At 37.5% G+C, this 18,981-nt stretch overlaps 1 protein-coding gene across 2 annotated transcripts; it reads right to left on the bottom strand.

The window, feature by feature from the left end:
• Window positions 1-988: 988 nt before the first annotated feature.
• On the bottom strand, window positions 989-10,228 carry LOC130231080 (potassium voltage-gated channel subfamily A member 2). 2 transcript variants are annotated; one of them, XM_056460477.1, is made up of 3 exons: window positions 10,081-10,228; window positions 8,138-8,388; window positions 989-4,772 (listed from the first exon to the last, which is right to left on the bottom strand). In XM_056460477.1, exon 3 carries the CDS (start codon window positions 4,635-4,637, stop codon window positions 3,156-3,158), a length of 1,482 nt encoding a protein of 493 aa, XP_056316452.1. In that variant the 5' UTR covers window positions 4,638-4,772; window positions 8,138-8,388; window positions 10,081-10,228; the 3' UTR covers window positions 989-3,155. The 2 variants fall into 2 exon arrangements, with proteins under 2 accessions (XP_056316452.1, XP_056316453.1); XM_056460478.1 differs by lacking the exon at window positions 10,081-10,228 and having other exon boundaries at window positions 8,138-8,410.
• Window positions 10,229-18,981: the final 8,753 nt, after the last annotated feature.

The raw sequence follows: 18,981 nt of genomic DNA, 5'->3' as shown, positions 1-18,981 counted from the left end.
TGGAAGTCAGTGGTTACCAGTTTCTAACTATTACCTCAAAAAATGATCTTTTGCTGCTTGTTTAAACTAATTATTTAAAATGAGCTGAAACAACAAAATTCATTAGTTTTTTGGACAACTTAATTGTTTCTACAAATTTAAGTGTATTGAACATAAAACATTTAAGTTGCCCAGAATGAATTGTTTTTTCAGCTCATTTTAAATAAGTAGTGTAGTTTGAACAAACAGCAAACTTCATTTTTTTGAGTGTAAATGCTGAAAAAAAATGCTGGATTCCACACAAAACCTTTGTGTTGTCCCAACACAAACTGATTAAGTTAACTTAAATGATTTATGTTGAATCCACTTAAATTTGTAAAAGCAATTAAGTTGTCCCAAAAAAAAAACAAGTTAATTGTGTTGTTTCAGCTCATTTCAAATAAGTTGTTTAAACAAACAGCAAACGTCATGTTTTTGAGTGTAGATGCTGTAAAAAAAATGCTGGATTCCGCACAATACCTCTGTGTTGTCCTAATACAAACTGATTAAGTTTACTTAATTGCTTTTACAAATTTAAGTGGATTGACCATAAAAACATTTAACTTAGTCAGTTTGTCGTGGGAAAGTATTGTGTGTAATCCAGCATTTGTTTTTACAGTATCTACACTCAAAAACATGACATTTGCTGTTTGTTCAAATTACTTATTTAAATTAAGCTGAAACAACACAATTCTTAAGTTTTTTTTTTTTTGCGAGAACTTTGATTTATTGATTTATGTTCAATCAACTTAAATTTGTAAAAATTAATAAACTAATTTAGGCCCAATCCTAATTCTATTTTTGTACCCTTCCCCCTTGGCCCTTGAAACAGAGTGTGAAGGGGAAGGGCTTCAAAATTTACCCCTAAGAAATGGGACAGCACTACAGCACCTGCACACGTCATCATATACGTCATCATACAGTATACGCGATCTCTTGCTTCATATGAGATCGACGATGGTGACTGCTGTAGTTATTCCAGTTGCGTTATTTCTTGGTATTTATCTTTAGGAAATCCCTGAAGGCAACGATATCATGTTATCATAACGATATAATGTGGCAATAAGATTGTAACTGTACTGTGCATTTACACTGTAGCCATATTTAACTATGTAAACACGAAAACGTTACCATTATACCAGACACTGTAATAAGCTCATTCCCAGCCACTAGAATTTAGCGTTTTCTATTTTAGTGTAAGCATGACCATAAAACATGAACGCAGTTATGAATATATTAAAACGTGCTTGTTTGTTGTAAAAATTCATAATAATGACAAAAAAATACTAATTTGTGGATCTCCTTACTTTCGTGTGCAGCCATGCTGCCATTGTAGCTGGTGTATTCAGGGACATTTTTGTACCCCTTGGGTTCGAGTGTGGTCCTGAAAAAGGTCCAGTTTCAAGGGCCATCTAGCCCTTTCCCGTAGCCCTACACCTTCAAGCTAAGGAGAATTGGGACACCCCTACCCCTTCATGTGAACATGCAAAATGAGGGGTAGGGGTAAGGGCAAGGGCTAAGGGGTAGAATTGGGATTGGGATTAATTCCTTTGTTTTCCCAACATAAATCGATTGTGTGGAACCCAGCATTTCTTACAGTGTACTTTTGTGTTGAAAAGAAAAAAAGACTTTGAGGTGAGTAAATAGTGGGTAAATTAAAATCTTTGGGTGAACTATCTCTTTAAGTACATGTCTGTGCCTAAAACCTCAATCAAAGGTATAAAACAGCAGTATTAACTTCTTTAGCTCCCTTTTGATTCATTATTATCCAGTCTCTTCAACACAAGAGTCTTGTGCAAGCCTGTAAAGTCTAGATTTCAAGGTCACCTGAAGCTAAGACAATCAATGTCCCAGCGATCGATGCCCTAATGCTGCACCGTCCATCCAAATGCAATGCCGAGTGTATTTTTATACGTTCCCTTGCAAAACAAAACCTGAAACTGAAAACAGCACCTCTGAATCACAATAGACATTTGCAGATAAAAATAGATGTATATATGTATATATACAGAGCAAGACACTGTACATATTTTTTTTTCTGAATATCTAGCTAACTATATTTCTTTCTGTTCTGCTGAAAATCCATGCCATTAGAATTGAGGCCATGCAGTACTATAATACCTGTTTTTCTTGATCAAAGGCAGTAAAAAAGACATCTAACGAGCTTTATCAAGGTTGTTCTAACATCTGAAAATGATTTCAAGGTGATAGACAAGCCAGTGATTAAAAATAATCCAACATCCATGCTACAAATTTGCTAGGGGACATTAAAGAGTGAACTACAATATGGCTCATTAAGTGGCAAAGTAATTTGAATATCAACTACATTTTGGACTATCTCTGCAGCTTGCAGCAGAAACAATGGGACAATTACACTGAACAGTATGCTCTTACACAAAATACACTAGTACTTTTTTTCTGTGGCACTAGGGTGTTTTTTTGATTATTTGTCATGTTTTGTATGCTTCTCATCTCGAAGAACTACAAATAAGAATAGTTAAAAGGTGGCATGAAATGAGAAAAAGACAAGCATTGAATGACAGCAGACATAGACGCTGTAGACTATAAATAACATAAAATGTGACGTAGAGACATTCATCTCGTCTTCAAAAGCTTTGCAGCAGGGTAATCGTGAATAGTAGATACAAGTGTTGTCCATACATACATATTTTGGATCCACACACAACTATAGACACAGAATCGGGCAGTTTTTTCAATGACATTCCCAGCCTGTTCACCACAATAACGCTGATATAATGTGAGTGTACTCTGTGGTGATCTTAAACGAGCAGCAAAGTGGATGAAACATCTGTGTATTGTACTGCAGGTGACCGCAAACCTTTTTAACAGCAGACGAAGCACGCAAATAAGGTTTCTTTGGCGAAGCTTGGCTTTGAAGGTAAGCTCTTGATGGATATATATCATGTGCTTTTTGTTGTATAAATACTTGGCTCTGGAAAAGATGTTAGATGATGCTGATGACTCCATGCAAACACTGATTATTATTATTTGGACTGTGGACAGACCTGGATGTAGGGTTGAACTTTCAATGAGTAAATTGAAGTTAACCTCAGTAATCCTTTAAACATGGCTTACTAGTCCTTTTATATTTCAGTTCATACTCGCTCCAGAATTAACTAGACATCTGTTAGCATTTTTTTGATATTAACATAATTTGTATTGGCTAAAGTGCAATTGGCTGTCTTAAGATTCTCTTCCTGAAAGTCTTCATTGCTGTTGTTGACAACTTCTTGGATCTCCATGTAGTCGGATTTGCTGATGGTGGATCCGCTTCGACTTCCCTTTAGCTCTTCCTGTGAATCGGCTTTGGGGACGTTAACTTGGAGATACTGGGCCTGCTCCTCACCTTCTGTTTCTCGATGGTAGAAGTAGTTGAAGTTTGAGACAATGACGGGCACTGGAAGAGCGATGGTCAAGACGCCAGCAATGGCACAGAGGGATCCGACAATCTTTCCGCCGATGGTTGTAGGCACCATATCTCCATAGCCAACGGTAGTCATTGAAACCACAGCCCACCAGAAGGCATCTGGGATGCTGTAGAACTGTGACTCTGGTTCGTCAGCTTCCGCAAAGTAGACGGCACTAGAAAACAGGATGACTCCAATAAAGAGAAAGAAGATGAGTAGACCTAATTCTCTCATGCTGGCTTTGAGGGTTTGACCGAGGATCTGAAGACCCTTTGAGTGACGGGAGAGTTTGAAGATTCTGAAGACTCGAACCAATCTGATGACCCTTAGAATGGCAAGGGACATGGCTTGCTGCCCTTGCTGCCCGTCCTCTGCCTTCTCCGCCAGTTCTGTTCCCAGTGTAATGAAGTAAGGGATGATGGCCACCACATCAATCATATTCATGATGTTCACAAAGAAGCTGGCTTTACTAGGGCAAGCAAAGAAGCGCACCAAGAACTCGAAGGAGAACCAGATGATGCATAGCGTCTCTAGAATGAAGAAAGGATCTGTGAAGTAGGTTGATGTGTAGCTGGTTGTGGAGTTATTGACGACAACGGGAACTTTATGCATCTCCTCCTCATCGCTGCGGAAGATGGGTAAGGTTTCCAAACAGAAGCTCACAATGGAGATTAGGATGACCATCACAGATATGATTGCTATAATCCTGGCTGGCCCTGAACTTTCTGGATACTCGAACAGCAACCAGACCTGCTTCTGAAACTCATTGTCAGGCAATGGCCTTTCCTCCTCTTTAATAAAACCCTCATCCTCCCTGAAAATCTCAATGGCTTCGTCTCCGAGTTCATAAAAGCGGATCTCCTCTGAGAACACGTCCAATGTGACATTGACTGGTCGCCGCAACCTTCCGCCTGATTGATAGTAATAGAGAATGGCGTCAAAGCTGGGGCGGTTTCTGTCAAAAAAGTACTCATTCCTTAGCGGATCAAAGTACCTCATTCGCTTCTTGGGGTCCCCCAGTAATGTTTCAGGGAACTGTGAAAGGGTCTTGAGCTGTGTCTCAAAACGCAGACCCGAGATGTTGATGACCACTCGTTCACAGCACTCCTGCTCAGTTCCAGGGTCATAGTCCTGAGGAAGACCAGGGTGTGCCGCCGCCTCGTCCGAGGGGTCGCCGGTGGCCACAGTCATTATGCAGGAGTGTGAGGCCTGCACTTTTCACAGAGGCAGGGCACCACAGGGTGGGAAAATGCAGGAAGGGAATCCAAACGGAAGGGGACTTGACAGCGGAGAGCTCTAAGGGCCACAGCGTGCTACCGGGTGGGACTGAAAGACAACAAAAGATGTTTGATGGCAGAATACAGATATCTTTTTTGTTTTTTAGCAACATAATAGTATAAATCAGTGGTTTTCAATCCTGGTCTTGGGGATCCACCACTTGGTACATTTTGTATTTATCTTAAATGGACATCAGTAATCTAAATATTTGCCTTAATATAAATTAGACAATAATATGATTAAGGTGTTTACATGAGTTGCTTTTTGAATGTAGCTTTCATAATCTTGTTTAACATGTTGTAGCACATAGTTCGATTAACATCATGTCACCATTCGACACTAGTTTCCTTCTGTGTTTCACACAACAAAAGTTAGTGTTCATTGTGGCACCACTTGTGATTTCTGTGTGTACGTCCTGTCGCAAAATATAGCAAAAAGTACTACAAGGTGTTTACATGTCTGTAAAGCACGTCAATAATGCGACTAAAATAGGAATACTCCACATGTCCTTATTTATTTCTGTTTAGTTTGATTACAACTTTAGTCAGATTAAGGTAATCAAAAATTGCTGTTTACATGGTACACTCTTAATCAGAGTATTATCTTAATTGTATTAAAATTGGAGTATTGGTGTCCATACATCAAGTTAAATAAATTAAATTAAATAAATGTTAAATAAGAGTGACATACAAAATGTACAGAGTATTGGGTTCCCAGGACTAAGATTAAAAACCACTGGACTAGCAGGGGTGGGTAACATTGATCCTGGAGGGCCAGTGACCTTCAGAGTTTAGCTCAACCCTACAAAAATACCTGCCTGAATCCTGAAAAACTCGATTGACTTGTTCAGGTGTGTTTTGGTTTTGAAACTTATGCCGAGTTCAGACTGCATGATTTTAGCCCCGATTTTGACTCACCGACAGGTTTTGAGAAATCGCAGACAAATCGATGCTCGTGCACGTGAATGACTATCACACAGTATGAACTATCAAAGACGCGATCTGAGAATTGCGGATGAGTCGCCGATGCCTGTGAGATATTTGGCATGCTAAATATCTTGAGCTGTCTGCGATTTAAATCATGCCGTGTGAAATTAGTTTTGACTGAAAATAACATCAGCGATCACCTACAGCCAATGAGAGAGCAGCATTCACTACGTGTGTGTACCTGCAGGCCAGCGGGAGGTTGGGCGAGAAGTTAAAAGCGCTCATTTTTGGTTTATTTGGACCCAAGAAATAGAAGAAAAACTAGTGGAGGCTTGACAGGAGCACCTGTGTCTTTTAACGTTTGACGTTTCATAAAGAAAGTTAAAAAAGAAAGTTGAGGAGAAATTGTTAATTCCCTTCAAACACAGGTGAGCAAATATGTACATTTTCTACCCCAATTAAAGGCTTCTTTCTCGTTATGTAGTTAATAACAAAAGATATACTACGTGTTTTTGGCTGTGAGACGTAGTTTGCACTAAGTTGTCGGCGATTCTTCCTATTGTAAAGTCATGCAGTGTGAAAGCCGATCTATCTTGCAGTGTAAACAAAGCAGCGACAAAATGCTAGCCCAGATAGTCATGCAGTTTGAAAATATCTGTGACACGACTACTTTGAAAATCATGCAGTCTGAACTCGGCGATAGTAGTTTCTATAGGACCACTGTCATGCTGAGTTGAACTCCAGCACTAATTAAACACACCTTAATCAAAGTGTTCAGATTCACTAGAAACACTCAGGTTAGTGTGCTGGAGCTAAACTCTGTTGTACATTGGCCTTTGAGGAACAGGACTGTTCTGAAGCAGGGTTGGGCAACTCCAGTCTTGGAGGTTCATGAGTTCAGCTCCATCCCAAAAATAGATAACCTGTCTTCAGAATGACTTAAAAGTTACAGACTGGTGTGTATTATATGAGATGGAGTTAAACTCTGAAGGATAGTAGCCCTCAGTGGCGGATTTAGACATGGGCAATATGGGCGATCACCCAGGGTGGCATCTTGCTAAGGGCGGCACAGGAAGACGGTGCAAAAAAAAAAAACCAGTAAAATCATCTGTGCCCCAGTAAGCTTTGAGAAAACACACTTTACCTTATACAAATGTATTAATTTAGAGTGGTAATCCTAGTATAAAGATGTTGGGGGTCAATCACATTTGGCGCCTTTTGCACGTGCAAGTTTGTTATTCTATGTGCGAACGAAACAACGTTGGTGAAAGCAAACTGACAAATGCGCACAGAAAATCTGTGCCGCACGTGCTGCTCCTGCTCTTGTTTACATGCACACCGCTAAAATATGCGGTGCTCATGTGTATGAAACCGGAGTAAAACCCTTTTCTGTTATTTTTATGTATGGATTATGGGTTGAGGGGCGTAGATGGGGTGATTTGCGCAGAGTGCCATTTAAGCTAGAACCGCCACTGGTAGCCCTCCAGTATCAGACATGGGAAGTAGGGTGAACTTTAATATGTTCTGATAATGTTTCATTAGTGTTCATCAGAAATATGTTGCCAATGACTTAACATTTCCTACATTTCATTAATGAAAAAAAATATGTAATTATAAAAATCTTCAGTATATTATACAGAAGAAAAAGGGGAGGAAATCACATGTATAAGAACACTTGACCTACTTGCCTGATGCTCTAAAAAAAGAACTAAGAAGTGATAAAATGTTAAAGATGACGTTTCTCAGACTGAAAGAGGTTCACCTTATGCATTATTAATAAAAAAATGTTTATCATAATACAAGTACTGTACATCCCTAGTCTAATATTCATGAGAGATCACACATGCAAAGCTCTGGCAAGAAGTAGATCTTAAAATACAGCACACTTTGTATAAAAGAGCTTGTTTGGTTTCGCATTCACGTGCAGAGCAGATCCTTGGCTTACTTTTAAAGAGACCACCACAAAATGAAGCTCTTCGTCAAGCCCTGTCAGTTGTGTCTGGTGTGCAGCAAAGGACAAACAGCCATTCACATAAAACCCCATCTCTCAAAGTGCAGTCAAGTGAAAGAGGCCCTTCTCTATGAGAGATGCACATCCTAAATAACCATGCTGTATCCATTCCTTGCTGCAGGCGTGCGTTTGCTATCCCTTTCTCCTCCTTAAGCATGAAATACCCAACCATTCAAAGAAGCACATATGACATGCCGTTCCTACATATTTGCTGGACCCGTTTCACTGGAATGTTGCTTGTCCCAAATGGTGCCAGCAAGCTCTAAAATATTTAGCAGAAGCAGCCTATGAAATATTAAACTGCAGGAAAATACATTTTAGGTTTACAAGACTTGGTGGTCTCTGCTTTTCTCTATAGATCCCATTATACATTATATATAAGATGCACAAGCATGGATAATAAAATGAACACAAACACTAAATTGAATAAAGAGTGCATGCATTTGACTGAATAATCATAATTGAGACCCTCATACCTGCTTGAATAAACTTCTAAATCTTCCCTGTGGTCCCTCAGGTTTCCCAGGAGCCACGAAGTGAGGATTGCACTCCGCCGTCTTTGAAGCCACGATGAAAAGAGCAAAAACACATCAGATTGCTTAAATCCTGACTGCCACTGTCTGCTGTAGCTCTCGGCGCACCGGCGTATTGTGCATAACGGGGCAGGCAAAGAGGAGGGGCGGAGAGGTACAGTGTACGGGTGTGTCCTCGTCTACCCCAAAGCTTCCTTGCGTCAGGTTGTTCCAGAAGGGAAGAACAAAACAAGCATGTGATGCAAAGGAAGGATGATCCCTTTATTCACATGTAAGAAGGCTATAGAGGTCACCACTATCTGTACTAGACATGTTGCAACAAATGACAGCAGAGATGAATGTGAAGCACCAGGAGTGGGCAGCATCAGGCTTGCCCATTAATGTAAGTCTTTCAGCGATCACATCAATTAGCTTAGTTAGGACAGTCAATCTGTTACTGTAATGGGAAACACTCTTTTAAGTGATAGATAATTGCAACACTTATTGGGGTCAATGGGGGTATACAGTGCTCAGCATATATGAGTACACCCCCCACAAATCTATCTTTTAAATTCATATTTATAATATGAAACTCTACAATATTATATTTGTGAATATACATTAGATTAGTCAGTTCTGAAGCCAAATCTGGAGCTTATTTAACAAAATAATTAACGATAACGGTCCAAAAACTAGTACAGCCAAATTGAAATGTTATAGAAAAATATTAAATACAAATTTTAAAAAATCAAGAGAAGCAAAAAATGTGAAAAATTTAGTTGAAATTTTGTAGGTTGTAATTTTTATTTTTTTTGCAACATTTAGCTTGAATTTAATTGTATTAACTTTCAATTTTTAAATATGTTTGGTGACTAAAATATAATTTTGTTAAATATATCTGTTTAATAAATCTGTTTTTTTTTTAAATGCACCAAAATACACTGCCTATATTCACTGAGAAATGGATACAAATATTTTCAAAATGGGCTGTAATCAATTATGCTGAGCACTATAATATAATAAAATTAGTTTTTTTTCTTTGCACCTTGAATACACATTATACATAATTCAAAAACAACAACTAATCATAAGTAATATTTAATATTATTTTTACATTATTTATTCCAAAATTATTTTAAACCACAAATAACTTAGGTAAATAATTATATATTATATAAATATATATATATATATATATATATATATAATATTTTAGTAATATATAATATATATATATATATATATATATATATATATATATATATATATATATATATATATATATATATAAAGCTAATTATTTATTGTCACATGACAAGAAAATGGCTGTGGATGATGGATAAACCCCCAACTGACTTTATCTGCCAGACAAAAGTTCAAGTGATATATGAAAATATTTGTAAATATATAATAATACAGTTTATGCCAATATTTTTAAAAGTCAGCCGATTTATTCCCCATTTTAATCAGCTCTTTATTATTAATTTTAAAAGCCCCACAGTATTAATCAACTTTTAATACAGCAACTAAAAATGTTCAATTAAGAATTATATTTGTCAGTATAAGTTGCACTTTTAACTTAATACAATAAGATAAACGAAACTGAAAAATAAATTCATTGCTAAACCCAATAAATGTCATCACAGTTAAAAACGTGTTGTAAGGCAAGCTAAAATAGCATGTTAATGATTTATTCATACCAAAACTATTTCTGATTGTGAATTAGGCTGAACCTAGGGTTCAAATCTATAAGAATTACCCTTAAAGTGAGAACTGCTGCTTGCTACTTTTTGCAGAGACACCCCAACACAGTATAAATGCAAATTCAATCAAGATGTCATTTTGACAGATGCAAAACATCATAGAGCAGAAGTCTGCAGCGACAGACGTCTCGAATCTGTGCCTACCTGTCTGTCTACCTCGCTCTCCGACGTCTCAGCAGTTGTTGCATTATGTTCACTGAACAAGCCATTAGTCAGTTAGTTAAAGCGTTAAATGAAATCTGCAGTCAATCGCTGCTCTGCATACCAAAAGACTCCTGGATTACAGACACGCGCTCCGTCCGCGCGCCACTCCTCACTTTATCCGCAGAGTGGCCATTTAAAGGGGACGCGTCACTGAGCTTTCGACGACCCTCTCTCCAAACACATCACTCATTTTAACGGGAAATACATTCACTGTTGATTGTCAGTTATAAATGTGCTTGCCACGTGTGATACAGAAGTGTATTTTGGAAGAAAATACATACAATTTAGGATGCATTTATTAATTAGGCTTAACATAACTGACAGATAGAGCAAGACAATATTAATTAATATATACTGTTTTTGACAAGTTAATTTGAAAGGGACAATTTTTAATTTAAATCTTAAAATTTAAGCACTTTGGATTTTAGTTACAAGTGAGATTTCTCTTTTTTATTTTAAATTTTTATTTTGGAGTGAGTGTTGGATACTGCATGTGACCCTGACCACAAGATCTGTTAATTTTTGGAAACTGAGATTTAAATGTCATCTGAACGCTAAATAAATAAGCTTTCCACTGATATATTTGGCCGAGATACAACCATTAAACAAAAAAAAAAATAAATAAATAAATCAAAATACAGAGGAAATTGCCTTTAAAGTTGGAAAAATTAAGATCTTATTGATGCTTATTACTTAAAAATCTACAGATTTTTGGAAAAATCTATCATTTTGACATGTACAAAGTATTTTGGGCTGTTAAATACACCTGTGCAACTTCAGACTGTTTTTGTGGTCCAGAGTCACATATAGGGTTATTTATAATGGTTTTCTTTTTTAAGACTTTGTCTTTGTGTTTGTTATTGTGAGTTACATTTGCTGTAGTTGAAGTGCCCATATCTGATGTAGTGCATTCTTAAAACTTTAACAATGTATCTTCATTTGTGTATTTGTGCATAGAACACACTTTATTAATGAGTCAAGATGTTATTCAACAAATTACGTACTTAAATATACAGGATGTCACCATTTAAAGTGGCTGTAAAGCTTTTAAGCGTTAATCCATTTTAATTGGCAATGTTTGAATACAGAATTTTTTGTCACACTTCATTTTAAGACCTTTAGCTGGATGAACTACAAATTTGTTGCTTATTAATTGTTAGTAAGGTAGTAGTTGGGTTAAGGTAGGCTTAGGTATGTAGATTAAGATCATAGTTTATAAGTATTGATAAACAATAGTAATAGCTTAACAAAAGGTCAATAATTAAGTCAATAATAATGGGAATTAGTATTTAAACTAAATTGTTATCTATTTCCTTTATGGAAATCCAAAAGATGTGACATTTAGACAAGCTCAGAGAAACTCTTTAGTTTGACAACTCTCAAAAGCTTATTACACTGTTAAATCAACCAAATGATCATAAGTGTAATTTTAATCCATCAACAAGATGCCATTGAATATTGTAGTGACATATCCTGCTTCTATAATCAGATGCTTTCTTATCTCTTGTTTTCTCTCTGTTGTTTTTTGTGAGTATAAATTTTATTCAACAATAATGTGTGCAATGCATATTTACATGTTCATCTAAACATCACCCTGTGCAGAAGTGTGTGGATGACATCTGGATATTTATTATCAGTATATTGATATTTCCTACTTATTTTACCCTCTTATCAAAGAAATACTAGTGCACTGCATACTGCACTTGACATGAATTGTATGCAGTAATGCACAAATGTGCTGCCATATTGCCCACATGCTGCAGGAATAGCAGGAGTTGTATGGAAGTGTTCTGGAGAGTAAATTCTTGACCTTTCTCTCTGTCTGTGACGCAGTGGCATTTTATACTGATTGGATCTGAAGGTTGAGAAATGAAAATTGCAGACAGAAAACAATACAGACAAATTGCCTTCCCGCTCACAAAAGCAACAGATTTGGCCATTTGCCGCAGTGGTAAATCAGGAGGACAGTTTTACTACCCAATTGTCTCAGCCGGTTGAATAAAATGAACAAAAGTTCTAAGAACATTTTACTAATGTTCATATTGAGTTAAAGTATTAAGTAATAGAAATAGTATTTGTAAACATTTTAAAAGTTTTTGGTTCAGCAAACTTCAAAATAGGCTCATTTTTACAGCCTCCTACGCTGTAATAAATATGTGTTAATTAACAATTTCTTCATTTTAGATGCTAATTGTCTTATTTGATTCAATGATTTATGCTAAGCTAAGCTAAAAGTGCCATCAGACTTGGAGAACGGCTGAATGTATTAAAAAATGATAAATATCAACTGTTTAGCGAGATGCTAATGGTCTAATCTAATTCCATGATTTATGCTTAGCTGAAAGTTCTTCCGTCTGATTTTAAGAACGGCTGAATGTATTAAAAAATGTTAAATCCAACACAGTCTCACGGCAATTCGTAACTTTTTGATTTAGTGGCTAATTCGTATGAATTCGTACGATCTAATTCGTACGATTTAGTACGATTTGCTCATCCCCCATTGACAGTTGGGTTTAGGGTGGGGTTAGGTGCCACGCCTCCTTTTTAAAATCGTACAATTTCGTACGACTGAACTCGTACGAATTTGTACGAATTAGCCACTAAACTGACAAAACGTAAAATACTTACGTTTTCTCATGAGATCAGGCTGGTAAATCACAACTGTTTATCGAGAAGCTAATGGTCTACTCTGATTCAATGATTTATGCTAAGCTAAGCTAAAAGTGTTCCTGTCGGACCTGGAGAATGGCTGAATGTATTAAAAAATGGTAAATCTTAACTGTTTAGTAAGATGCTAATGGTCTAATCTGATTCAATGATTTATGTCAAGCTACGCTAAAAGTGCTCGCGTCGGACTAGGAGAACGGCTGAATATATTAAAAAAATCTCAACTGTTTAGCGAGATGCTAATGGTCTAATCTGATTCAATGGTTAACGCTAAGAAAGTTTCTGTTTGGAGTTTGCATGTTTGTGGGGATTTCCTCCAGGTGCTCCTGTTTCCCCCACAGTCCAAAGACATGCGCTATAGGTGAAATGGCTGTAGTGTATGAGTGTGGGTGTGAATGAGAGTGTGTATGGGTGTTTTCCAGTATTGGGTTGCGGCTGCAAGGGCATCCACTGCTTAAAAAACATGCTGGAATAGTTGGGGGTTCATTCTGCTGTGGTGCTCTGATAAATCAGAGACTAAGCTGAAGGAAAATGAAAATGTCCCTTTAAGGGAACATGCCATTGTTTCATTTGCAATTATTAATTTAGAATGTCAAATTGCACTGAAAGAACATTTTCTCATAACACTGAGATGAATGTAAACTAATATTGTGAGCATGTTCTCTGTAAACTGGGTTACAGCTCATACAGTAAAACCTGATTAATTTCTCCTGCAAAAATTTGATTAATCTATTTCAATTTGCTGCATTCCTCAGCTGATAAACAAATGATGAATGCAGATCTCGTGGCAAATTAATTACTCGTTATCTTTATATCAGTTTAATTTACTTTAGCACATTGGTTGTGTTTTCTGTGTGCTTTCCAGGGATGGTTTTGAATGTGAATTGTGCTGTGGGGTTTGTGACAGTCTCCCCGCTGTGTTGTTTTTATGGCTTGCGTGTCAATCATGAAATCTCTCTCTGACAGCTGCACAGTCATTCATGAGAGAAGTCAATAGGAAGGAGTGTTCGTGCACTTCCACTTGCGTTAGCCGGCACTCTTTAATTAAACTGTGGGTCAGTGCAAAATCCTGTGCTTTGGGTGAGATATGTTTAAGACTAAGCCAAAGAGACGAAATGCAAGCATAGGCCAGGCCCTATTGATCCTGGGTCAGTCTGAAAGCACACTCACACTCATATAAATACACAAGTTCAGTCACAAGGGACAATATGGTCAATTTGTAGTATTTAAGGTAAGAGGGGTGGGATGAAAAAAGCTTTTAAGTACATTAAAAGATTTTCCAGTGTACAGGGACAGGAGTGAGGACAGATTCACTGTGTTTATCAAATGCTTCTTTACCTTTAAAATGTGTTATTAGTTTAATGGAATGAAAAACGAATTTTCTAAGAGCAAATATAGTAAAAAGTCTAACAAAAGATCAGAAATAGTGATTATAATGTGATTTTAACATGATTTACAGAAGACACCCACTTAAATTTCATTCAGCTTTACAGTAGTCTATACTAAAATGTCAGCAGTGGTGGAAAAGGTACTGAAAAATCATACTCAAGTAAAAGTACCATTACTTGCCCAATAATGTAGTGCAAGTAGAGTAAAATATCAGTTGTAAAGATTACTCAAAGTATGAGTAAAAAGTAGACCTTTAAAACGTACTCAAGAATAGTGAGTAGTGAGTATTACACTGTGAACGTGTGTGTGTGAAAACGTAACATTCTGTAGTGAATTTAGCTATTGTTTAAGGCCATTTGGCGATTTCAGTCATCATACAGTAAATATTCTTCATCTTCTCATCAGTGACATGTTGTCTCTGGGTCATCGCGTTTTAAGATTTTGGGCATCTTTTTGGACACTTTTAATGCTTCCAAATGGTTTGCTGCATTTATAAAGTGCCCATGTCTTTGCTCTGTATTTCTCAGTAGGCTGCTGTCTAGGTGCCCGATCACACTGAATGCACTTTTACGTTCCATAAAGGCAAGGCATACCTCACTGACTTTTTTGTTGACAAGAAATAAAGAAGTGCGGTGTGCTTTTTACGTCATAGGCACCAACTGAATGAGCTGTGTATTGTGCGAGAGTGTTGCTGTTGATATTATTATAATTGTAATATTTAATAATATTGTGATATTTGGGTGGTATAGTGGCGCAGTGGGTAGTGCTGTCGCCTCACAGCAAGAAAGTTGCTCGTTCAAGCCTCGGCTGGGTCAGTTGCCATTTCTGTGTGGAATTTGCATATTCTCCCCATTTTTTTATGTGGGTTTCCTCCGGTGCTCCAGTTTCCCTCACAAGTCCAAAGACATGTGCTGTAGGTCAATTGGGTAAGCTAAATTGTCTGTTGTGTATGTGTGGGAATGAGAGTGTATGAGTGTTTCCCAGAGGGCATATGCTGCGTACAAGCTATGCTGGATAAATTGGTGGTTCATTCCGCTGTGGCAACCCCTGATAGGGACTGAGCTGAAAATGAATGAATTGTAATATTCAAGATTTGTAAAGTCATACAGCTCTGGATAACTTGAAACAGTGACCACTAGTCTATCCTTCCATCTTTAAAAGTCTCTGTAGTTGTCTTGACAACACAAACACTGCACAAACACTGCTTTTGCCTCTGCTTTAATTTTATTAGAGAATGAAAATATGCGACACGCTGACACGCTTTTTATGCTCAGAGTTGACTTTTTTTTAATGCAAGCGCACAGCGTGCAATGGCAAAAACGCGAGGCGCAGCAATAGATTAAAATGCAAGGTGTGCAGGGCGCATAAGCAGCGTGCAAAACCCTTGCGGATGTTATTAATTCTTTTTAAAAGATGCGCCTCTTAACACAAAAAGTGAGTTCGGCCCCTAAGGCAGCAGAGTAGTCAGGGCGGCATCCACGACAACCACACTTTTAACTTTGCAACATGCAAACTCCACACAGAAATGCCAACTGACCCAGCCAAGGCTTGAACCAGCGACCTTCTTGCTTTGAGGCGACATCGCTATCCACTGCACCACTCGAAAGATGCGCCTCATTCAAAATCATTCAAAAGATGCACCTCTCAAAGCAAAAAGCTTGTTCGGTGTGATTGGCCCCTATGGCAGCAGAGTAGTCTGGGCGGTGTCCACGACAACCTCCACCCTAACCACGCTCTTAACTTTCAGCCGACATCACCACCCACTTATCGCCAGCCTCCCCCCGCTCTTCACTTTTGTCTGCAACAACCAACCCAACCACAACCCCCACCCCCCTTCTTTTGTCTGTGAGAAACCCAACCCAACCCCACCCCCTTCACATTCGACCGTGTAAAACAACCCATCTTCGCCGCTCTTCACTTTCGCGAGGGTGCACAAACCCTTTGAGGGCGGCATGATCGTCGTTTGCCTAGAGCTCCAGTTCAGCTTGCTCCGGCCCTGATGACGTGATTTACTTTCTCTGTGCGATTTGATTGGACAGGAATCACAAGACTTTTACTACTTAGCCAATCCCCTTAGACAAGAAAAAATGAAGTAGTGACTGCAGTTTGAAGAAAAATAGTGGAGTAAAAGTACTGATACAGCTCTAGAAATGTGTAAAAACATATCTTTAAAACTACTTGGGAAATTACAGTTCCTGAGAAAAACTGCTCAATTACAGGAATCTGAGTATTTGTAGTTTGTTACTTTACACTACTGAATGTCAGGTATATTTAGAATATAAATCATTTGATGGTATATCAAAAGACTCTATTTAAAAGGATTGTTCACCCAAAACCCTTCGAAAAAATAATTCACTCACTTGTTGAATACAAAAAAAGATATTTTATGTGAACTATCCCTTTAGGAATCACAGTGTCGCCCCTAAAATACTAATTAATTATTATTTTATATCTTTATATTTTCTTCACTATCCTTCAAAGCAATAGATTTGACTCATTTGGCAGCAAGAAGTTTTAATAATCCATTTAACTTTAAAAATTTAGTATACTTACCAAGTAATTTTCTTTGGTTTTAATTATTTATATAAATAATTATTAATTATATAATAAATTGTATAATTTTAATTACTATAAAACATTTTTAAACAACAAATTTACGTTAAATTTCACAAAAATTCCCCAAAAATTCTTAATCAAATGTATTTTGATGCAAAGAATGAAATGTCTTTCACCGATGGAAACTACACTGTAAAACCAAATAAGTTAAGGCAGCTCAAACCATTTGAGGAAACCGATTATAACAAACCATTTAAGTTCAAAAACTAACCCTAATGAGTACTGTGAACTTACCCCATTTGAGTAAATGAAGCAATTTGAGCACAGTAAAACGCAATTAACAAGGAGAGCTCAAACCAACTGAGTACTGTAAAACCCAATAAGTTAAGGCGACTCAAACTGAGTTGCAACAATCCATTTGAGTTAGAAAACGAATCTATATGAATGCTGTGAACTTACCTCATTTAAGTTGAAGTAATTAGATGTTTAATTAACTCATTACCTTTAACACGGAGTTCAAAACTCTTTTCAAATGGGTAGAATTAACTTTCAGTATATTTTTAGTTAACTACACTCATTTCATTTAATAAAGTTGACTGTTGAGTTTTACAGTGCACTGATTTGCATGAATACTTAAATAAGTGAAGGGGTCATGCAAAATTTGAAATAAATTCATTAATAGTTCAGCGTTACATTTCTAGCATATATTGAACACACATTTCATATTAAGTCATAGTCATAATTTCATAAATCTGAAGTCATACATTTTAAGTGATTCTGCACTTGTCCCCCTGCTCTGTTGAGTTTAATCCAGAGGTAGCAGACAGTGGCATGAAGCCAGAAGCAGCTCAAGGTCACCCATTCACTGCAGTAGATCACACACACACACACTGATGTGCATTATCACATTACAACCGCTTTAATTGCATGCATTCGAGAATAGCATCAAATCGAATGTATATCCCATATAACACATCTGATCATCTCTCCTGAGTGCAGTAACCTTAATATCACATTCAGATCACAGTCAAGATATTATGTGAATGAAACCAGATTTGCAGAAGCCAGAGTGCACAGATACAGTCTCCACTGTTACATTCTACCATCATTGGATGGTGCCCCTCTTGTTACTATGGCGACAGGCACCTGATGACATCACTCAGACTGAGGAATCACTGGCGCTGGGCCACAGATGTGATGTCATGCCTGTGGGCTTTTCTAAGTGATCCACAGCCGAGGTGGAAAGACAGAGCAATGACTCAGCGTTTATCGGACTGAGGTAGTACAAATTAATACAAATTCGTCACTCACTATAATTAAAAACAATCTATAAGTTACTTTATTTAAAAGAGTGAGTAAACCTGCTGCCTTAAATACAAGTTGACTTCACTTAAAAATGTGACTAAACCCTTAACTTGGAACTGTTAAGTTGACTGTTGATCACGTTTGTTGATCACAAATTGCTACAGTATGTGGTTGCTAGGCTGTTGTTGCTAGGTGGTTGCATTGGGTGTTATGAGTGGTCAGGTAGTATTTGCTGTAGATGGTTGCTAAATGGGTTGCTATAGGGTTCTTGTTCACTAAGTTCTGGGTGGTTGCTAGGATGTTGCTACAATATGTGGTTTCTAGGATGTTTGTAGTGGTTGTTATAGTGTTGCTAGGTGGTTGCATTGGGTTGTTAGGTTGTATTTAGATGTTAACTAAGTTGACTGTTGATCGCTGCAGGTGGTTGATGGGAAATTGCTACAGTATGTGGTTGCTAGGCTGTTCTTAGTGGTTAGGTTGTCGGTATAAAATGTGGTAGCTAGGCTATGGTTAGGTTGTATTTAGATGTTATTAAATGTGTTTCTATAGGGTTCTTGGTCAGTGTGTTCTGGTGGTTGCTATGATGCTACAATATGTGGTTTCTAGGTTTCTAGGTTGTTTTTAGTGGTTGTTAGGGTGTTCCGTGGTGGTTGCTAGGATGTTGCTACAATATGTGGTTTCTAGGTTGTTAGTGGTTGTTAGGGTGTTCCTAGGTGGTTGCATTGGGTGTTCTGGGTGATTGGGTAGTATTTAGATGGTTGTTTAATGTGATGCTCTACGGTTCTTGGTCACTATGTTTTGGGTGGCTGCTAGGATGTTGCTACAATATGTGGTTTCTAGGATAATTGTAGTGGTTGTTAGGGTGTTGCTGGGTGGTTAGGTTGTATTTAGATGTTAACTAAATTGACTGTTGATCACTGCAGG

This window comes from Danio aesculapii, chromosome 6, assembly GCF_903798145.1.
Source record: "Danio aesculapii chromosome 6, fDanAes4.1, whole genome shotgun sequence".
Lineage (NCBI taxonomy): Eukaryota > Metazoa > Chordata > Actinopteri > Cypriniformes > Danionidae > Danio > Danio aesculapii.
The sequence above is the reverse complement of the archived record's forward strand: the minus strand, read 5'-3'. Positions and strand labels throughout refer to the sequence as shown.